Genomic DNA, 23,542 nt, shown 5'->3' on the forward strand with positions numbered 1-23,542 from the left:
AAATCATTGTTAGACTGTATTTGGTGTCTTTAACATGTCAGTGACAGGCTTGGGTCCTGTGTTTCAGTAGTAATGGTAGTGTAATAGCTAGCTTGGCAAGGGGAAAAGAGGACGAGGAAGAAACAGAAGGGATGAGAGAGGAGCTATGGCCAAAAAAAAGAAAAAATGCTTGCAAGGTCAGAATTGTCTGTCTGCTGCTTTTCTTTCCCTTTTTCTCTCCATCCTTCTGTTTCTTCCAAGATATTCCAGGTCTTAATGGCTGGGGGAGGAGAGAGGAAACCTTTAAAATTTCTTGTTGAACTTTTGTACTTCTCAGCAAGTTACCCTACTTTCCCCTCAGGCTTGGGACAGTAGAAAATGAGCTTGGGTGTGTGTAACCCTTATACTGGCAAATCTGTGTTAAAATCTTACTTTAAAAGTGGTATGGTCAGACCTTCTTCACTCAGTTTTTAGTGGTGTAGCAAATAACATTTTTAATTTTGTTGTTTTGATTTATACATCTGCATAAATGAGAGCAAGGATATGATTACAGTATGATTTTGGAATTGCATTGGTTGCAGGGAGATATGCAGGAAACTATATAGTACAATGTGTTTTAGAAGTGGGTATTGGCTTGAGACAAAGCTTTTCTATTTATTTATTTATTTACTTTTTAAAGGATTACTTTAAATGTCTGCTAAGGTGTCAGTACACAGAACTGTTATTCTGTCTGTCTCAGTAATTAATTTGTTCTGTATTTTAAGTGACTTTAGTCTTCTGTATTTCCAGGAAAAAAGCTTTTTTTACTTTAGAATATTTTGGAAATGCTTTTGTCTAGCTTAGAGATACTTTAGATTGGTCTGGTATGTTTCCATGTAGCAGGAATAGCTATGTATGTGCAGCATTAATTTAATTGCTTCTAGTGTTAAGATGAATATTTTGAAAGGCTTTGTTTAGCAAAGGTTTTATGTTCTTATTTTTCCTTTTTCTCCCTCCTCTCTGTGGTATTAGTTTTAAAAGGCCAAATTATTACTCTAAGTCAGAATAAATAACTTTCAATTTTCCATAGGAGCTGAAGTTAAAAGATGAAGAATGTGAAAGGCTTTCTAAAGTGCGAGATCAACTTGGACAGGAATTGGAAGAACTTACAGCTAGTCTGTTTGAGGTTTGTTGGAGTCTTCCATGTGATATACTTAAAGGAAGCCGAGACAGTTGTTTTATGTAGAATCAGTATATTGTAAGCTGAATTTTATTGCAATAAGCTTATAAAAGGATTTGTGTCCTGAAGACCTGGGTGTGTTGAAGCAGAGACTTAAGAGCAAACAGTAGGCTTTCTACTTAGATGCAAGAGACATTTTTGAGCCTGTCAATCTGCCTAGATGCAAAATTAAGAAAATAACAAAAATATAAAGCTTGAAACTATTCAGGCTTGTGTTTTTGGCATAACTATTTTGAGACAGCTTCTCTGTCTGACAACAAGGCTATCTAGATAAGAGCTAAATTTGGGGTTGCCATGGTGACTAAATAAAAAAAATAACGTAGTTCCAGATCAATGGAGATACCAAATACATATCCATGTTCAGCTTTTGAATTTTGAGTCTGGCAGCATGCTACTCCCACAGAGTTGATAAGAAACATTAATACTGAGTAATGCACTGGGGTGAAACCTGGTTACCAAGTGAGAAGTCTCAGTGTTAAGTGGGACCTTTTCATTTGAGAAATGCCAGCAAAGATTGTGAGCTTGTAGTACACCAAAAAAGCCCGTCTTAAATCTACACTTGTAGCGGGATCAGTTCTCATTTTATCACAGGAATATTTAGAAATGCCTAGAGGCTAAATTGTGATACCTATAACTGTCAGAATAAATTTTGAGAATCCAAACATGATTTATAAGCTTACCATTTTCAGCATATGCATAAAGATAAAACATGAAATATGTTTTAGAAGCAGTATTTAAACATATGATGTTGTATTGGTATAAAAATGCTATTAAAACCTTGAAAGTACTGACACTCAAAAAACAAATTGCAAAATGCTCTGTGGGTTGGCAGTGCATTTTATTTCATCATCCTGGTAGGGCAGAGTTACTTAAAATATGAAGCAGTTCCTGTGTGTAGAAAATAAATGGGAGACTGAAAAGATAATTTTTAGCATAAATGCATGTGTATGTTGGGAGGAGAGGAAGATGTTGGGCAGATAGTTTAACTCTAGAGACATAAAAATATCAGTGAAGTTTTATATTAATGACGCTTCATAACTTAGAACAATGTATCAATTTGTGAAAGCTATTTTTGAAATACAGTGTTGAGTTTTGGTTATTTAGAACTGTTGTGAGCATGTCACTTGAATTTTCTTTCGTGGTTTGATTTCACTAAGAGGCATTGACAACAGTGTTAAGGCTTTTTGATTTTTGCACTGGGACCTACAGCTCTTGAATTCACGTTCTGCTCTGAATCCCACTACTTTCAATGACCATATAAGTGGATATGCTACAGCTTATATTAATGCATCTCAGTGGAGGATTAAGACTTCTTTTGCACAGCTGGATGTATATATTTCATTATTACACTGTAATAGCACTGTAACATGCTTTGCTTTCCAAGGTGCATCACTACGCAGAAACTGCATGCTCAATGTTAAATGTATTTGTACACATTGTATAAATGTGTATGTTCCCATTCCTGCATGTGTCTGTTGTTACTTAAGAGAATTTTACAAACCCATATTATACTGCTGTGTTGTATGCCACTGGGAGCTAAATCTTCTGGTATGTTGATGTATGAACTTTTTTGTTTTATTTATATAGCGTCCAGATACGTGCTAGGCGCTTTACAGATATGAGAAGGATCTTATCCCAAATAATTTAGCTGATGGCTCTGATCTTTCAGTCTTTGTTGTCTTCATTAAGTGCCAAGTAAGAACAGTAATTTGATCACAGGCGCAAATTGATGGATCAGAGCCTAAATAAATACTTTATGCAGATGAAAGTTTTAGAGGTATGAGGTAAAAGGATGTTTAAAAAATCCCGTCCTTTTATGCTTGCTTCATGATTGGCTTAGCCTTGCTTCTTGGATTGGGCTTTAGTGCATTTTCTGTTCTACTTAAGAAATGTTTATTAACACACAAACTATTTTTAAGCTGTTGCTTTGTCTGTTTTATTGATGGTAAGAATTCAGACGTCATAGTTATTTGACCGGTTCCTTCATGTAGAAATTCACAGTTGATTAAAACTGGTTATTCTGGATAGAAGAAGGGAGAAGTTCTTTTGAATATGCAACTGTGCCCATGTTGCTTTTGTTGCTACTGGTTGAGTCTCTCTCTTGGGGGTCAAGGAACTTGACTTGTCAGCCACTGAAGCATGAATGGAGCCTGGCGTTCATGACAGGTATTGTTCCTACTGGAGGGGGATGGGTGGAGTTGCTGAATTTCTGAATCTGGGCTCAGGATCAAGGAGAAGAAACTTTGTGTGCCAGTGATGAATCCAAATGATAAAAATGATAGAACTGTAGGTATTTTTTGGTATGTAATTATCATCAAGGCTGTTGCACAACTTACTATTTACAAGTAGTCTCTGTGAAGCAAAAGTGCGTGTCCTTAGTTTGGGTTTGGGGTTTTTTTGTGTTGGGTTTTTTTTATTTTTTTTATTGGATCTTGTAAGTTTGTGTAAAGCATTTACACTAGCTAAATATTTTTTATAGGAAGCACACAAAATGGTTAAAGAAGCTAATGTCAAACAAGCTGCAGCAGAAAAACAGTTAAAAGAAGCACAAGGAAAGGTAAGTGTTTTTTCTAGCTTGCTTGCTTTGTCTTTTCATATGGTTATAAATCTAAAGTGTAAATCATTAAGATGTAAATAGTGCGTAACCTGTGTACATTATTAAAACATAATGATGTTTTGTGTTGCCTTGACATATTCTTAGCTAAAGCCTGTAGACATAACTGGTGTTTCAGCATCAGATAGCTAGCAAAGTGCATAGGAAGCCAGTGTTACTACTGTAGGAAATTGCATAGGCATCTGCCTCTTAGTACTGTTGCAAGACAAAAGTCTTGAATTGAACTAAAGATAACTGGAAATGATGTTAAATAATTTAACATATTCATAGCCTACTACAATATTTTTGTTTGTTAATGACTTCATTTTTATCTCCTACCCAAGATTGATGTCCTCCAGGCTGAAGTAGCAGCACTGAAAACACTAGTACTGTCTACTTCACCAACATCTCCAACGAAAGAGTTTCAGTCTAGTGGAAAAACTCCTTTTAAGAAAGGCCATGCAAGAAACAAGAGTACAAGCAGTGCTATGGGTGGCAGTCATCAGGACCTTACCATGATGCAGCCAATTGTAAAAGACTGTAAGGAGGTAACAGTACAAGGATTGTCCTCTTTTTGCTGATAAGCTGGCTTTATTGTTTTGTTTTATTCACAGTAAATATAGTATATATTAAATCTTCATGTAATATTGACTATTTTAGAAATTATTTCATTAATGAAAGAAGATTTTTCTTACATGCCAATAGGTGGTGATTTTTCCAAGCTTTATATCATTAAGGGAAGCTGGGATAAGATTTGAAATGTTGAAATGAATAATTTAAAGATGGGATTTTGAAGAAAACCTGACATACCAATATAACTGAATGATAAGTCCTGGTGGCTTTTTACAAAGCCCACCACTGAAAGTTCATAAACTTTCACAAACATTTCATAAACTGTCATAGAAAAGAGGAAGAGTAATTTTATAGATCGATAATGGGGGAAAGAGGTCTGGTGAAAGATGGAGTTCAGGGGTTTATTAGGAAACAGGAGTGTTCCCACTGGAGTTGCAGAGGGGCCTGTGACTTTTTTTTAATCTACTGTAACTGAAAATGGGGAAATAATGAGGTGACAGGTTGGTGCTCCAGTCCTTGGAATGGTATTAGCAAAAAGTGACCAAAGAGTTGACTAGGCTGTTAACGGTACTGAGTGATTAATAGAATAGCAGATGAAATTCAAAGGCTAAATGAGAAATTAGACATCTGGGGAAAAACCCCTCAACTCTCCACACAGCAGTTGTGGACTTAGAAATAGCTGTATCGTGCAGGGGGTGGGGGGATGGGAATTAAAAGTGGTGTCCTTGTGGACACTCTTTAAACCCCAAAACTCAGTAATGGTTAAAGACCCACAGAGCTTTAGGAGTTGTTAGGAAAGGAATAGATAGAAAAAGCGTACTCCTGTATAAATGTATAGTAAATGTGTGTGTCTATGTCAGTAGCTTTGATGTCTTCATCTCAGAAAAGACATAATGAAAATATGAGGAAGTGTGACATAGATGGTCAAACCTTCTGTGTAGAGAGAGAGGCTTGAGGTAGAAGAAAAATCTGTGCAATCACAGATGACACGGGGAAGATTAACGGTGAACAAATATGAATGATTTCCTGTAATAAGTAAACTCTGGAAGCTAGAAGGAAAACCATTTTCAGTCAGTACATAATGAATAAAACTTTACAACTCATTGTCACTAGGTACCATGACTAAAAATGTAAATGTGTTAAAAATGTAGCCATGCAAAGTGACAAAAGAAAAACTTGTCAAGTTATGTAGAAGATAGGTATGGCATTTGGCTTAGGAAGCTTCTTTAACTACAGATGGCTACAAGTTGGGAGGCTGTGAAATGAAGACACATCACTGTCTTTCCCCTCGTGATGCTCTGCAGCCAGTGATGTGACTGCAGGCCGTTGTCAGCGGGGTAACAGGGTAACTGGATCTTTAATGTGATTCACAGTGGCCATTTTTATACTTCACTTTGCCACTCATCATTTATGCTATACATCTTTTTACTACAAATCTAGAAGATAAAGGCATTTTCCAATTTGTTTCATACTTGGGCTTCCAAAAAAAAAAAATAAAAAAAAATGTTTACATCCTGCCTGCCCACTTTCAGTGGTATCCAGGAGGTTTACCTTATTAAAATTGAATCCTTGTAGCCCTTCAGAAAAGGAGAGTGAGAGAGGGGGGAAATCTGTTTTGCTTCATTTTTGTGTGGAGAGAAAGTGGTGAATGTGAAGGCTGTGCTGCAGAAGGTCCAGTCTGCCTGACATTTTTCTTTAGTTCAGTCTCCTTTTTGTTAGTTGCATAAGGAGACACTTAAAGGCTGATCGAGGATGCTCAAAACAGGTGACCTTCTTCCAGTGACAGCCTAGGGAATCAGTAAGAAACACACAGATTTTCCACTCACTGTGGCGTGATTCTGTCTCTCTTCTGAGCAATATTTGATACGAGTCCAACATGGGGTGAAAAAGCAAGACTGCATGGTGATTAGGACATTGTTCTAAGCAGAAAGATATGCCTTCTCTACTGCTACCATTATCCAGTCGTTTGTGGTTTTGTTTGCTGCTTTTGTTTATTGTTGGCCTAAGGTAAATGTTTTGCATTTCTGGGAGCTGGGTCTGAAACCCTAGTTCTGCCTCCTTGCTAAATGTTCTTGCCACTGAGTTAGGTTACCCTTTGCATGTTTTTCTTCAAAAGAGGAACTAAGAGTATCCTTGCTCAGGGGTATGTAATGGCCTGGTGGTAGGGGGAATATAGCTTTGGATGCTTATGGAGAATGTACCACTCAGAGCTTTGCATTTCAACATGTTGGATGGAGCTGCATGTAAATACGTGTCAGCTCTCAGGTTTCTTTGTGGAATGTAGGCAGTGGCTGGCTGTCCACCCTAAACTGCAGTGGAGCCAGAAACGTGCCAACATCCCAGAGAAATGCTTCCTAGCAAGTGGGAGTAGCCTCTAGGATAAGTATACTTGTCCAATTAATTCAGATACTATCAGGATTTAGGCAAGCTGCCTGGATCTTAGGCAGGCAGGTAACATCCACTCAGTGTAAATGCTGATAGATGCATCGGTGTTGTTCAAAGAGTTGAAGCATTTTTCTGATGTTGTATTTTACTGTAAAATTACAGCATTAAACATTTCACTAGAATTATTATTTCCATTGGCTGTCTATTCAATTGCAGGTAATCAAAACTTTGACCTAGTGAAAACGCAAGTAAAGGCAAGGAGGAGACGTGGCACCCAGTGTAGTTTGGAAAGGAAGAGCATCAGCCTATATCCACTTGAGCATTTTTATTTTTTATTTTTTATTTTTTGCAAGGCAGCTTCTTCATAAATGGCAGGTTTGGGTGAAATTGAAAAAAAAAAAACCAACCAAGCTAATAAGAAATGCACATTAATTTTTAGAATACTATAGTACAAATCAAAACGCCTTCTTATTTTTCCTGCTGATACCTCTTGACTGTATTCGTTTTAAAGCTGGACCCAAGATGGGATTTAAGGTATGGGAAATGTTCCTTTAGGGACCAAGTTACACCTATTGAATTTCATTTGTAGAATGAGGTTGGTGGCTTAGCAACCAGAGCATTTATGGACTATCTTAATTAAGATGGTTGTTCCTGATTGTACCTGAGTGTAAGGCAAGTAGCTCTAATGGAAAGCAAATTTGCCAGTCTTAATTTTTATAGGTTCTTTTCCAAGGAAAAACCCCACAAAAATGACAAATGAACTCCCCCAAATGTGTGTGTAAAAGAGTGATGAGCTGGGAGCTCAGAGGAGATGTAATGCAAGGGGAAAGAACAAAAGACTGAAAGAGCTGTAATGATCTTTTTAATAGGGTTAAAAAATGATTTTATCTTTTACTATATGTGTTTTTCCCTCTTTCATTACCTCACCTATGTTATTTGTTTTTAATATTGCAAAATTTTAAAATCAGATCCTGACTTATCTTTGGCCTGCAGCATACATTGCTTCTTATAGCTTTAGGTTTGGGTTTTAGGAGTATAGGTCTGCTATAGTACAAGAAAGGGATTCAACAACCATTTGGAGGTGAAAGGTGTTGAAGTCTGTGTCAGCAGAATGTTAAAACCAATCTGAGGATGGTGTTGCATATCCCATTGGGGACTGGCATTAGTCTTTTTCATTGGATTAGGAGTATGTATTGTAAGCACTCATCCTCACTCTGCTTGGCTCATGTCTTGGAGCAGTGTTGGTGCCTGTGAACAGGATCCTCCCTTCTCAGGTAACCCTAAACCAGATGATGTATGCTGGGAGTACCTTAGTGTGCTGCAGTTAGTGGGTGGCCAGCCCATGCGACAGGCTGTTCCATTAACGCAAACATGGATTTTCATAGGAACCTAGTGCTGCTCTACTGAGCCCCAGACTGAATAGGTGCATTCCCACTGCTAAATCAGTTTCAACATGGAGATAAAAACCCAAGGTGTTTTCAATGCAGATAAACCCATTTCTTCCTAACACAGAGCATGCTTGCTTGCTTATAGCATGATTTAATGGGTTGTTTTAGTATTTCTCTATTGACTAGAGGAGCTGTGGGGGAGCAGGCTCATAAATCATACCCGCTGAATATCCTTGTTGTCCTGCTGTAGCACGGCATAGAGAGAATGTTTGGGCATAAAGGTGAAAAATGAAGAATAAGACCATAGTTCTAATTGATTTGTATATTGACTTCCTGTTTTCCTGTGTTAGTATATTTAGTGTGTTAAATATCTACTTTCTGAAGGCATTCGGATAGCAGTGTGTTAACATTCAGGTGTAGGGTGAACGGATGAAACTTCTAGGATTGCAGTTGTTTTCTTAAGATTCCTCTGGTTTTCTGTGACTCACAGAAATGGAGACGGGACTAAAATAGTGTAGTGAAGATGCATCAAGAATAATTTTCTTTTTTTCTGTTAAACCATCAGTTATGTTTTTCAAAGCTACCCTGGAAGCTTAGTAAATGAGGAGGAGGTGATGAGCTTGTCCCTGGTTTAGTGGTGAGCAGTGAATGGATTACCTCTGTGTCTTGAAAATGATATGTTTTGATTTGCTTATATTTACAGTCTTGGGAAGGTGGATTTAAGAAAGTGTTCATAGCTAGGGCATGACAGTATTCCTTTACAGTGCAATGGAAAGCATTTAGTTCTAATGCTCATTATTTTCCTGTGGCTATTTGCAAATATTGCCGTAGTGTGGTAATTGCAGTACTAACATACGTGAATTTTTGTGTGTATTCTAGGCTGACCTATCTTTGTACAATGAATTCAGATCTTGGAAGGATGAGCCTACTATGGACAGAACATGTCCTTTCTTGGACAAAATTTATCGGGAAGATATTTTTCCATGTTTAACCTTCTCAAAAAGTGAGGTAATGGAAACAGTCTAAATGTGGTCACTGACTCTTTTCCCTTAAATATGTTTCATAAAGCCAGTAGACTATTAAAAATGTTTTCATCTGAAGTTTCACCATTTTTGTTTCACTAGAGTGTGACAGTTTACAGTAAAGTAGTGAAGTTTAGTCTGGAGTATTGTAATGATCCTTTTTTTGCTTCACTGATGCTGTTGCAGATATCGCCTTTTTAGGTCTACTTTTTCACGTTACTCCTTTCCAGCAGAATCAGGTGTTTGTAGAAATGGCGTTTTTTTTCCTGATATTTAAAGGTACTGTTTTGTAGTAATAGTATCCTGTCACTGTTTCTTGTTTATGTAGGGGGCAGTAGAGGCCAATACATTGAATTTTGTGGACCCAGTTTTCTCTTGTGTCAATCAGAGCAAGCTGCAGGCACAGTCTTTTCTTGGCTTTGCTTTGTTTTCTTGAAGGGAGGTTTGAGTTACAAGAATTAGACTTTGGAATTTTATATGATTCAACAGGGGACAGTTTGGGAATGTGGTTTTAGATGAAACAAAAAATGAGGTTTGGGTTTGGCATTTGTTTTTTGTGTTTGGTTGTTTTTAGTTCATGTTATTCCTATGCAGTCTCCCATGAAGAGGAAGGACAGGTGTTTTAGCCGTCCTGGTAATAATTTGGAACCATTTCCAGCTCCAACTGCTTTTCTTAGACTTTGTTCTTAAGCAGCATTTACAGGCTGTAGCTGTGATATCAGTTTCGAAGGCAAAGGGATCATGTGCTTAGATCTTTATTAGAATAAGAACCAGTTTTAAAGCCCACACCTCACATGGAAAAAGCTGTATTTTCTTCATAATGCTTATCTGTTGTTTTCATGTGGTGTTATGTTCTTTTCCTATGCTTTTCATTTGCTGTTCCTTGCTGGCCATAACCATTCATGATCTTTTAGTTAATTGTAGACCAGTTCATTATGGTTGGTATACAACATCTTGTGAACCTCTCACTAAAAAGTTTACTTGGTTACTATGGGAATTAAATTGCTGCCGCAGTATATGTAAGTAGGCCATCTTGTTGTCTTTCCCAGCAACTTCATTTTGTTTTTTCCTTCTTCAGTGATGATAAAATTACTGTGGATTTGTATTTTCTTACAAGGAAAAACTGAAGCTTCCAGCACTTTGGTCAGTTAAATCAGTTATTATTTCTAGATATTGCACATAGTAACCAACTTTTGTTTTATTTGAATATTGATAAACTAATGTGTAGTTAAACCAAACAATAAACTGCACAAGTATTGTTTCTGAATAGTTGGAAATGCAGTTACCTGAATGGCTGCAGTGTTACATTAATTCTCAGTAGACTCTTGTGTATGTGAGTAGTGTTTTGGTTTTGGGAGATGGCAGAGAAAGAATATTTCATATGAATTACTATAACATTCTGTTTTCAAAGTATTCCAAGTATCATAGAAAAATGTCCTTACTCTCAGTAGGAAGGAACCTTGGCACAGAACTATTTCACTAATAACACAAATTACACCTTCTTTTAAATCAGGTAATAGCTATTACTTGTCCATACTTAAACAGTAGGCCTGGGCAAGTGTTTAGTTCAAACAAGCAAAATGAGTGTATTTCTAGTGTCTTGTGATAGTGTAGCTATAAAGAATTAACATAAAAAGCCTGAACAAAGTGGTACTTTGATGAAGACGATTTGTAAACTAGGCTAGTGTTTGAAAGTTGCAACTGGCTTTTATATATATGATGTTGTCTTTTCTGTATATTGTTCTGTTTTACTTGTTTGAACATATTTCTAAAGCTATCTGTGACTGAAAAGCATATTTACTTGTTTTTTTGCAAGATAAGGAAGCATGTTGCATCATTTTGTTTCCATAGAACACAATAGAATCGGAGCAAGTCTTAAAAATAAAGTTTATGCCATGTCCAGTGCTGATAAGAATGTCACATGTACAAATGTATGTGCCATTTGGGCTTATGAGGAATAACTGAAAATACAGTTAGCATTTTACACATGCTTGACTGCATTTCTGGATGTAAAGGCAGTTATCTTGCCTCAGGAAGGGCAGGGTTATTTGGAGGGCAGCATTTCAGAAGTCTGGAAATGGGACCTCTTGTTTATGATGAAAGCAAAATCTCATTTGTAATTGAATTTGTGTTTGAGTTGAGTTTTTTCAGGGTTCCTTACTTTATAGAAGAAGAAATATGTCACTGCTTTGAGGAAATGGGTAACACAGAGCTGTTTTTAACTACTTTCTAAATTTCTCTTGCAGTTGGCTTCAGCTGTTCTGGAAGCTGTTGAAAACAACACTCTGAGCATTGAACCTGTTGGCTTGCAACCTGTTCGATTTGTGAAAGCTTCTGCAGTTGAATGTGGGGGACCAAAGTATGTTAAGCTAACAGAGCGTGAATCTTGACTCATTTGAGAAAGCTGCTACCTACTGATCACCTCAGTCCAATTTGTGTAACTTAAACTTTATTTCCTAAACATTTAAGACTTCATTATTGCTGTTATAAAATTTTATGGGGGAAAGTAAGCAACTAATACATTAAGCTTTAAAAAAGACTAATGTAGAACAAACCTTTAAGACAAATTCCCTTTCTGGGAGAGCTGTTTACTTAACTTTAAACATTGACCACAAAAGTAACATTTGCTTCCTTGGAGAAGACCATCCTGATACTTAAAACAGATGTATTTGATCTGGGTTATCACCTGGAAAAAGTCATGAAAGAAATAGGTATCAAAGTAGCACAGGCTGCATACTGGACATCTGCAGTGTCTGTGCCACAAGAAATTTAGGACCTATGTAGCACATGGACAAAGGTAGCTGTAGGATTTGAGAGGCGATAAAGAAAGTAAATCCTCTGAATCTGAGTAGGAGGAATGTAATGAAGGTGGGAGTGAACCTGCATTTGAACCTAAAGCAGGAAGTATGCTTGAATGACAGGAAGGTAATTTTAGAAGTTTTGGAATGTTCCTGGAGGAATGTGAAGCAAGATTTGTTGTCAGGTGCTGATACAGACATTAAAGTGAGTGAGGTGGGAGGGCCATGCCCAAGGCACTGGGGCTTTGGTGGGTGTGGAGGAGAAGGAAGGGATGTGTCAGGTTAAGCAAGCAAGGCCAGTGTTAATCTGGAGCCTTCCAAATCTTGAGAAAGCTTTTATTTTTCTGATTGAGATCTTTTGGGACGAGTTGACAGTTCTTTCTGTAATGTGTGTTTTGACAGAGCTCAGTTTTCTGATGGAAAACTTACATCAAAATGTTTTCATCTGTCTCTTTAAGATATTTTTTTTTTCTTTCCTCACTGCTGTTGGCTTTTAGTTCTTGTTTCTTTTTCCTCTGGTTCTGAGTGGAAGTTAAAATACATTTAATCAGACTTCAGAATTTTTTATTTTTTCATTAATGAATCTGTATAAAATCAAAATTGTGTGTTATGACTTAATCTTTGATCCTTTCTAGGCTACAAAATTCAGGCATTCATATATTCAGCTTACTCCTGTCACCTAAAAACATGCTCTTTGAGCTGTAACAACTCTTCATCGTAAGATCCAACCACCAACAATGGGGCTATGCTAGGGGCGGTGATTTCAAGTCCAAGATATATCACTGTGAGCTGTGTTCCATGAATGTAGTAAAGAATCTGGACAGCCAGAAGCTACTCAAACAAATCATGTGTCATTAATGAGCAATTGGCAAATTGATTTTAAATCATTGTGGTTCAAGCAGCTTCCCTACATCTTGACATGATGAAATACTTACTCAAAACCAGGAGACTCAATTGCATCATTCAGAAGTCTTACAAGATTTTAAATCTGCTTTCTCCAGTGTAAGATAAATTTTTAATTAGAACTTATGTAATACTTAAATAGTTGGCTAGGTATAGATTAACATTTTGAGATGACAATACACAAATTGTAGCTTAGTTACTTTAGGTGTATTGAAAGCTAGGTGTACTCGTTTCTGCCTTTTCCCATTGTTATGTAGAAACAAACTTCTGTGGTGTTGCTTGTAGATAAGTAATAGGTAAGGAATATGCAATATTTAAGTATAATTGGACAGCAAATGTGCTTTGCCTTATAGATGATTACTGGCACTGAATGGAAAACAGGCATTCCAGTTTTCTCTGAATCAAAGAGGCAGTTTAGCATTCTTTATACACTGCAAAGCACTATTTTGAAAACACTTGCTTGAAACAGGCAACGTAATATAGACAAGCTTCAAATAATAACAAAAACTAGAGTAATGTTTTGAAATGAATTTATTTTACTGTACAATAAAGCCTGGGAGATGGGAGAACAGATGCATAAAATAGCAGGTAATAACCCAACGGCAAAATAGCCGAGGATGGAGAGCTGTGATAATAATGAAGAAAGGTTCTTTATATACAGAAGTTACTGAATGGTGCCTGTGATGGTGTGTAGTAAGTGCTGCCTTAACAAAAGACAGCTGGGTTTCCCCACAGGATTCAAATAATTGTCCCCATGGGGAACAAAGCTTTAAGCTGCATGTGTGCCATACAGCGCAGAACAGAGTCATTAGTAGTAACTGTCATGCCAGCATTTAACCCGGTGTGACGGAAGATAACATATAGAAGGTAACTCTGTAGCCAGAAGGAAAAAAGGGCTTTATTTTCCTTGCATTGAAAGTCTTGTCTGTCTTCTCACAAAAGCTTGACTGAAACCGTGATCAGCTTGCTTCAGCTACTATAGGATTTCTTGGTTCAATGGACTGCTGTCAGTCCTCATAAACTGCTATGGAAAGTCATATAGACTCTTCAATTTTCCCCTGTCTCACGTGGTTCTGTGGACCAGCTGCTGGTGATTTAAAAGGGCTTCTGAGCCACTGTTTAGAACCACAGAAGCTTAGTAATTTTTTCACTTTTGAAAGGCTGCTTGTTCTTAGGCTCCCTAATTTTGTGAGGTAGAAATGGAAGGGAGAAGAGCCAGCAGCTTTTAAAATCAATGGAACAGTGGATGCCATGACAACCCTGTTCATCTGAGATGCTGCAAGACAGATATTCCAAGTAAATAGAATTTCCGGTGTATTTGTATTTATTAAGATTGTATTAATAGCAGCTTCTTCAAGAGATTCAAACCTTCTTTTCTAAAAATGTTAGAGGAAATTTTTTTTTGCTTTTTCCTGTATTTTATTTTATTTTTTTTGAGAATTCATGGTGGCGGCTTACCTTTCCTTGTTCCTGAATATGACATACTTGCAATACACCAGCAGAACTAAATTTGTTTATTTTACCATCACTTTTTGTAATGGCAGTGAAAAGAATTATGGCCAGACAGCCTGTTCTCCTTTGTCCCAAATGATTTTATATTCTGAATATAAAATATGAGTTCAATTTGGGCATAAAAGCAGGGATGGTCTTAGAACACATCTGAGGGAGGCCGGAGGCTTCAGGGAATTGGCTGCTATTTTATGATGAACTGCAACACCAAGCAGATTTTTTTAAAAGACTGTGTAAATGTTGGCAACAGCTGATAATTTAAACAATGTTTGTTTCATGTATGAAGAGTTAATGAAAGAAATCCCACTATTCCAAGCCAACCTGAATTAGTGAAGTATATGAGCAGAGCTGAAGAAAGTTCTCAAAATCAGAAATGCATCACAGTGCATCTGTGTTGAAACAAAATCACTGCTTGTGGAGCTAAAATAATTGACAGTATAATGTAATAATTGCAGCTTGTAAAATGAAGGCAGAGACTTGAGTACCTGCTCCAATATGAAACAATTACATTAACTCCTTAATCACATGCAGGTGTTTAGACATTCATGTCAGACTGGTTTATTAAATCATGCAAACTTTGTATTTTGTAGAAAATGTGCTCTCAGTGGACAAAGTAAGTCATGCAAGCATCGAATCAAATTAGGAGATTCAAGCAGTTATTACTACATTTCTCCTTTCTGTCGTTACAGGGTAAGTAGATTTACTGCGATTTCATTTTGAGTAGCAGTTATTCAGTTATTTTTTCCATACTATTATAGAAAGTGATATTAACCATCATTATTTTATATGGGTTCAGATCACTTCTGTGTGTAACTTCTTCACATATATTCGATACATCCAGCAAGGGCTGTTGAAGCAGCAAGATGGTGAGTAGGAAATTGTATTTGGCATATATAAATAGAAATTTACATAGTGCATGTGCTTAAAACTTGCTATCTGTGCGCAATAGTAGTGACCTGACACTGCAGGAAAGCTACTTCTTGGTAGTCTGCTGTAATTTTGAGAATTTGGTAATAAACTCCAATGAAGTTACTTTTTTTTAACAACAACAAAATCAAAAGTAGTGACTTTTAGTCCACTAAAGTAATTCAGTAGAAAATACTACAAAAAATTCAATAATGAGAGCAGTTACAGTTTTTCCACACAGCATTCAAAAATCAGGTTTCTCTCACAGAATGTGGACATACTTTAAATTGAAAAAAACCCTTCATTTTGGTTTGGTCTGTGCCTTTTTTTCTTCCTACTTGGTGTTTTGGTGCATCCTCTTTTTTTCGTGCATTGAGAATTCGGACAGCTGTTCGTGTCAGACTGTCAGGGAGGGCTGGCAAGGATGACAATATTTTGGGCTAAATTATAAAAAATGAACAGAAAACTGTACAGTAACCATTGTCTCAGTGCAGCTGAGAAATGAAGTCTTGGTCATTGCTGTGGCATGGCAAACTCTCTTGATTAGGGCTCTGGTTATAAATGTAAAGCATGATTATCCTCCACCCCAAAAGGGAAATGTGCTTTTTTTTTTTTTTTTACTGCCATTGCTTCAGGCTGTGTTTCTTTTACCACCACCATTGTTACCAGGTTGGTTTGTTCCTGCCAGTAGCATATCCAACAACTGCCTATTTGAACTCTGCCCGCACAGTAATTCAGAAATTTGCTTAGCTGTGCTATTCAGTTTCAGATGTCCGTATCATAGAATCACGGAATGGTTTGGTTTGGAAGGGACCTTTAAAGATCAGGTAGTTCCAGCTCCCGGCCATGGGCAGGGGCACTTTCCACTAGACCAGATTGCTTAAAGCCTCATCCAACCTGGCCTTGAACACTGCCAGGGATGGGGCAGCTACAGCTTCTCGTGGCAACCTGTTCCAGTGCCTCACCACCCTCACTGTAAAGAGTTTCTTCCTAATGTCTAATTTAAATCTCCCCACTTTCAGTTTAAAACTGTTCCCTTTGTTCTATCACTATGCACCTTTGTAAAAAGTCCCTCTGGATTTCTTGTAGGCCACTTCAGGTAGTTACTGGTCTGTATTCACAAGGCTATTTTACCTGTTTATCCCTGTAAAAGAAAATTATGTTGATTTCATTGTTTAAACTGTACATAACTGATGTAATTGTATTTCCTGTCCATGTGAAAGAATATTGCCCAAAAGCCTTCAGTCCAGTTTTTGGTTTTTTTTTTTTTTTCTGAAACAGACCATACCTCTTAAGGCTCCTGGATTTGCTAAACACAGATAGGGAAAAAAGTGCCATTAGCCCTGTGCCAATAGTTACTTAAAAAATGGATTTAACATTTAATATTTTTTTTTTTATTTTTTTATTTTTTAGTTCAGTTGCATTTTTGAAAGCAGAGTAAAAAAACACTTTAATGATTATGCATGTCCGTGCTTTTTATTCTTTAGCTGTCAAGTCTGTGGTGATTTGCTTCATCCAGAATTTTGCTAGAATTAGCTCCCCTTTGCTTTACCTCATCTATAGTCATCTCTTCTGATGTTTCTTGATTTCAAGAGCTCAGTATTTTAACTACACCCAGCTCTTTCGTTTCCATTTCTAATGTGAAGTATTCCTGAGGTGATAGATAGCAACATATTGTGCAAGGAACAGTCTGCTAACTTTCTTTGTCAAAGGGAATAATATTCATGGAATCCACCAGAAATTCACCTGTCTCATACACTAAATTATGTCTAATAAAACCTTCATATGGTGGTAACTTTTTCTTCATTACTAGCATTGCAGAAGATCTTGAAAATGTTATTTAAGCTTTAATGCAGTTTATGGTTAAAAGGCTTTTACTTTGACCAAAAGGACCTTTATAGTTTCAACTAAAAAATTACTTTGCTATTGAGATAAAGCAAACTAATATTTTTTCCATTAAATAATGCAATATTTTCAGCATTATCATAATTATTTATTCTTCATAAGAACTTCTGGAAAAAACCTTGAGTTTGGCATTTCAGCTCAGTTGTCACCTTTACCATTAAAAACAGAATTGGCAGTTGTAGCTTGATGTATTTCAGCAATACCTTTACAAGAATGTAGGTACTCGGGGTAGTTGTCAGCATAATGCATTGCTTGTATTTCTATCCATATTTTGAAATGCAGTGGTGGAGACCTTGTATATGTGTTGCTCATGTTAATAATCTTTAGTCATTCTACATCATGGTCTTGACTGTGTGAAATTATTTTTCCCTTGAATAATTCTATACTCAACAGTATTGATTTGTGTTGCTGAGGTGTCTAGAAGCTTACGGCATGCAGCAGGCTCATCAAGTTTAGCAAAATACAGATGAAATGAAAAAAAAGGTCTGTTTGTTCCCCAGTTTATTGTTGCTGGCAGATTACTGGTAGAAAAAAGGAGGAGGAAGGAAGATTACAAATGGAAAGATCATAATAAAATTACAGATTTTGTGATGAAACAATTATTCTCCAAGGAGTTCTACTTTTTTCTTCCTGTAGTCTTTTAGTTTTGTAGAAAATGAGCAGGGGCAGGGCAGTTAAAATAAGAAACTGCAATGAATTGCAGCTGACAAAAAGTACTGATGTATTTTTGTTCCCTAATTTGAAAAGAAATAATCTAAATTTTGGGGAATTCCTTGTAGGACTATCATTTAGAATTTTTAAAGTGAACACTTCAACCAGTTTTGTCAGAATGAAGCACAAAGAGCCCTCATGTATATATTCTGCTTTTACTAGATGTTTGCTACTTCTGAAGTTCCCCTAAACTGATGTACAGTAAGGCAGCAGTATGTGTCAGTTGAAATTAAACATGAATTCAGTATATTTAATGATATTTCTGTCTTTTTTTAGTGGATCAGATGTTCTGGGAAGTTATGCAGCTGAGAAGAGAGATGTCACTAGCAAAACTTGGCTATTACAAGGAAGAGCTCTAAATCTTTTTACTCTTGCGCATGCATGAACTTCATTGAATATACATAACTAAAATTGCTGAATCTTTCTTTTTGTCACTTGATATTTATTTCCACAAACTGGGTCCAAGATCTTTTGCAGATGGCACTAAGAAGTACTTTGATTGTTTTAAACTGACTTATGCTGTATATGCATACATATAATACTTAGTTGAACAAATGTGGTAAGCACTTGCAGGTGTATTAGTGATTGTAATTTACGTTTAAAAACAGAACTTCTGATTAAAGTGTTAGTCTGAAGCAGTGTATGTCTTCTGTTCTTTGTGATGCAGAATGATGGGAACCTCCCTGACAGGTCATTCCAAAGTGTGAAACTGAGAGATGATTTTTATGAAGAAGGAATAAATACCTGACATTTTGTTTACTGTAGTGTTTAAATACATGTATGTCTCTCTATGCTTGTATGCCAGTACAGTTAACAGACAATTAGGAGAAGCTGGAATTCTTTGAAGTGCTGCTTTTCTGTATTTTTCATAGAATCATAGAATGGTTAGGGATGGAGAGGACCTTAAGATCATCTAGTTCCAACCCCCCTGCCATGGGCAGGGACATCTCACACTAGACCATGTCACCCAAGGCTCTGTCCAACCTGGCCTTGGAACGCTGCCAGGGATGAAGTATTCACCACTTCTTTGGGCAACCTGTTCAGTGCCTCACCACCCTCACAGTAAAGAACTTCTTATATCTAGCCTAACCTAAGCTTCCTCTGTTTAAATTTAAGGCCATTACCCCTTGTCCTATCACTACAGTCAGTCCCTGATGAAGAGTCTTTTTCTGATATCCTTGTATTGGATATCAGATATTGGAAGGCTGCTATGAGGTCACCATCCAGGCTGAACAGACCCAGTTTTCTGTCTTCGTATGGGAGGTGCTTGAGTTCCCTTAACATCCCTGTGGCCCTCCTCTGGACTTGCTCCAACAGCTCCATGTCCTTATGCTGAGGGCACCAGAACTGTAGACTCTAAGTGGGGTCTCATGAGAGCAGAGCAGAGAGGCAGGATCATCTCCTTTGAATTTCAGTTTTAAAGCAGCGTAAAAAAAGACATAGTGAAGACTCAACAGCACAATAAATCTGGGTATCTTCTCTCGGAAGTAGTGTGCTTTTCAAACATTAAGAAACAATAAAATTACCTTGCTCATTCTTTGTTTAGAAATCTGTCTTGTCCTGCCCTGTCTGACTTCTGAAAACTGTCTCTTCCCCTCTAATTTTCTTTCATTGGAATTTTTTCATTCCCTTAAATTACTTTTTTTTTTTTTCCCCTCCTATTTTATTTGCGTATTCAGTTGCCAGTGGTTTATACATCAAATCCCACAGCTGTTCTTGGCACTGGAAAAGATCCATTATGTGATTTCTTTAACATGCTGCTGCTGATTTCCATATAATGTTACCAGTTTCTTCACAAACACACACACTTTGCTATGAAGAGAATAAAAAAGCTTCTTAAGGAAGATGCTTTTTCTGTTGAAGTGCTACTTTGGCACCTGAAGTTCAAGGGGTCCTTTTTCCCTCGGCATTGTCTAAGGTGAAAGCAAACAGTTGACCCTATTACAAGAAAGATGGTTGTGGGCATGGGCTAGTTATGCTGTGTAAATCCCTTTTGGGAAAAAACAAGGTCTTGATCATGACATTTATCAATTGCAGATAAGATTAAAGTATTGGCAGGTAAACTTGACAAACAGGAGAAGTAAAGGCAAGTTTATGTAGCTGGTTCTTTAACAAGAAGCATCTCAATGCAGATTTTTTGTTTGATGCTGAACAAAATCAATACTACTCATCACTGTCTTACTTGTGTGTTCTCCGTTTCACAAAAGTACACAAAATGAGCAGTGAGATTTAATACCATACTTGTGTTGCTTGTATGTGTATGTGCCTGAAAACACTTTGCAAACAACTGAAGTATTTTACTAATAAAGGAGTATGTCCAGCCTGGGCTACTTCAGTACTCACGAAATACTATTATCAACTTCCTATCACTGGGTACTACTTCTTGTTGTAGAAACCTACCTTAAACTGCAAAAGTGTGGTTTATTCTTTCAGTAACACCTGGTTTTGTAGACTTAAAAAACAAACTGTATTTGTTGGTATTATGTTTTGCATTAGGCTTAAATGCTTTCTAAATGATTGTTAATCCTTCATTTATGTGGTAAGATTGAACTGTTTCTAGGACTGGCTTAACTGCAGGTAAATGCTAGCTGGTAGCTATTGTTCTTCTTAATAATACATTACAAGTGTTGTTCATTCAAGCAGAGAGAAGGATCCTTTCTAGACATGATAGTGTCAGGACATAAATGGTATCTGAAGTTTACTGTGCTGAGGTGATTTTCTTGTACTACAAGGATATACCCAATGTATCTCAGTGGTAATGACTGTCTTAAGTCCCTTCCCTGAAATTACTTTCTATATTTTAAGTATAAAGGTGCCTATCATGAGAACCTGTCACTGTGAGTGCTTGGGGCTTGTAAAAATTGCACAGCAGTTACTTGTCTGGGACTATAACTACAGAAAATTACTTCAGAAATGGCTTTGTTGGAAGGCCTCCTGGGGCAGGTTGGTTAGAACTATGATTTGAGACTTCTTGACTTCAGTGAAGGTTTTGTTCATAGTCAAATGCCTCTCTTTAAAGATGTCCACTCAAAATGTCTGAATATTTTCCTCCTGTTTGCTTAGGGGTAACAGAACAGGCAATATTCAGTGTACAAACATCAATTTAACGAGAGTGAAATGGGGTTTGCTACTTGCTGCAAATGACCTTTATTAAAAGTTCAGCTTTTCCATACGTTTTTCAGTGTTACCGTAGACAAAACAGGTTAATCTGTAATTTAGTTAATAATGATGTAGAAGTTCTGCTTCCCTGTAATCAAACTACTGTGAGATACAAGTTTTTTAGGGCAGTTGGATAGTTTGATGCTCACCTGCTTAAATGGGATGTAGTACATATGGTGAAACTGATGCTGGCTTTGCTCTTGCAATTTTGATCGCTGTTGCCTTCATCGGTAACATTAATTACATCACCTGTGTGAAAGTACAGAGACAAGATAAGTAATTTTTATTGCTGTATTTTTTGCGCATGTGTAATTATAGTTAGTACTGGGACCAAAGGTCTTAAAACAAGAATGTTAGACATACTGAACAGAAGAACGTACATCACCGTCATCTTGCCTCAGGAGCTTTGTCAGATTCTCCTTCACATACAGGAGAGTTTAAGTATAGCCCTGGCTCGAGGAGTGGAATCTGCTGGGACAAAGTCATCGAAACCTCAGACAAAACCATGATGTGTTCCTTAGCTTGTTCATAATCGCTTGGAAGGGAGGCGGTGCATTTTCGTCAGTGAAACTCTTCAGGCAGCAGAAAAGCAAAACGCTTCTACTGTCTTTTTATGGATGTGGTGGGGGAAAATGAGGCCTTGCAGCAGTTCTTTGAAGGTAAGAGTCTAGTTTTAAGAGGGAGTTGTAACAATTTTCAATGGCAGTGAAAATACAGTAATTGTTTGGGGTTAATTGAAGGAGAAAAGAGGAAGAAAAAGAGCCCTGAAACCCTAAGCTCTTTTTACACACAGCTATCAGGTAAGGCAGTACCAGAATGAAACAGTGCAAATGGTACTGATGTGCTGCAGTGCCTTTTTCTTTGCACTTTGGCCAGAAGACCAAAGGGAAGGTGAGCCCAGCAGAGCCCGCAGCACCACTGTGGTAACTGCCAGGGAGAAAAACCGGGAAGTGGCTGAGGTCGTCTTGCAATTTACCACTTCTGAAATCTTCGTGACTTTCATGAGGTTAGAGTGCTCCTCCCTGCTCTGTCATGTCAGGTTATAGACAGGGTTTTCTCAGATGTCAGGTTATAGAGAGGGTTTTCTCTCCCTAATATCATAGTTGGTAGAATGGTCATTGTGGTGCTGTACTTGGATCCTTCTGAGAAGTTAAACTCAGATTATTTTTCTTCGTCTTTTGGCTGGGATCTGTCCTCCTGCCTTTTTCCTAAAGTTATGTTACATTCAAGCAGGTTCCATTAATCTCCTGCTTTTCTTTTACCACACAATTTACTTTCTAATAGATTCCATCATAAAATGGCATTGCTCAGGCCCTGTTGTAACATGATTCAAAATGGCTGTTCAAAGGCTTATGCATTTTTTTAATGTTTACTAAATCTTTTTTCCCTTTTTCCAGTTTACGCTTTTTTTTTTTTTCAATATAAACCTCTTTATACCAAGCTTCTCTTCCTGTATTTGTTTTCTTTCTATTACCTGTGCAATTGTTCATGTGATACTGATCTCAAATTCACTTGGGAAACTGCCTTTTCTGTTTTGGATAATGTGGGCAATTTTTGTTTCCCTGTGTTTAATTCTGATTGTGCTAAGTAAGTTATTTTTTCCTTCTTTTTCCTTCTCCCCCCAGCACTGTGCTTGGCCTTCGTGAGAGGTGGCAACTCTAACTTTGAAGTTGTAATCTCAAACTAGAAGGTGAAATGTTCTCCAGCACTGATACTTAGGCCAAGAAATTTAAATCAATGAACCACAATCTAGGGCTGCTCGCCAGCAAATGTGGTGTTTGTAGATGTTAGGAAATCAATACTGTGTTTCTTAAGTTGCCTTTTAAGTCATGGAGATCAAAAGCTAGCAAACTTTCTTGGCTTTGCTTTCAGCAGCATAATGTTTGTTTTTATCAAGCTATTTGTTCAAGTACTTCATTGCATAGCTGTTAAATACTTTAATTCATGTCAAACACTATTTTGAGTATCTCGGAATCGGTGTTTTTTAAAAACTGATTTGGAAAACAGGACGTTCTATGGAGCACGGATTAGGTTCTGTTGGCTTTTATAACAATGATATTTTGATGGTAGAAGGTATCTCAGATTTCACCTGTGTGAGCTCTTTAACTAGAATTACAAATTGTAATGCTAGAATTATTAATTTAACTCTTTTTAGAAGGTAGTTTGGTAGAACTTTTGTATGGGCCAGCACGAGGAGGAGGAGGCCTGTCAATTCCATTTAGCTGCAGGAAAAATGAAACATCTTGGGAGGTTATGTTCCATTGGGAATGATGTGTGGTTTTGTGGTGTAGTGCTGGAACATGACAGAGGGTTCCTAATGCCATGCAGCGTGCAGAGATGCTGTTAGGTGGCTGAATTTCATTATCTGTTCACAAATTAGATATGTGTGAAGGCTACAAGAGCTAACCATTCTTTCATTCAGCAGGCATTATCTAGGCTCCTCTTGCTGTTAAACCATAGGTAAATATGAAAAGGGAGAGAGCTGATTTACA

At 37.2% G+C, this 23,542-nt stretch overlaps 1 protein-coding gene across 1 annotated transcript in view; it reads left to right on the forward strand.

The window, feature by feature from the left end:
- Positions 1-18,526, forward strand: part of RAB3IP (RAB3A interacting protein) — a 34,382-nt gene extending 15,856 nt beyond the window's left edge. Inside the window, exons 4-11 of the mRNA XM_065668801.1 lie at positions 1,049-1,144; positions 3,678-3,755; positions 4,136-4,339; positions 9,017-9,145; positions 11,406-11,518; positions 14,960-15,059; positions 15,166-15,235; positions 18,168-18,526. Coding sequence (XP_065524873.1) covers positions 1,049-1,144; positions 3,678-3,755; positions 4,136-4,339; positions 9,017-9,145; positions 11,406-11,518; positions 14,960-15,059; positions 15,166-15,235; positions 18,168-18,250 — 873 coding nt within the window. The 3' untranslated portion in view covers positions 18,251-18,526. The remainder of the gene's footprint in view (positions 1-1,048; positions 1,145-3,677; positions 3,756-4,135; positions 4,340-9,016; positions 9,146-11,405; positions 11,519-14,959; positions 15,060-15,165; positions 15,236-18,167) is intronic.
- Positions 18,527-23,542: the final 5,016 nt, after the last annotated feature.

This window comes from Lathamus discolor, chromosome 1 (assembly GCF_037157495.1).
Source record: "Lathamus discolor isolate bLatDis1 chromosome 1, bLatDis1.hap1, whole genome shotgun sequence".
Lineage (NCBI taxonomy): Eukaryota > Metazoa > Chordata > Aves > Psittaciformes > Psittacidae > Lathamus > Lathamus discolor.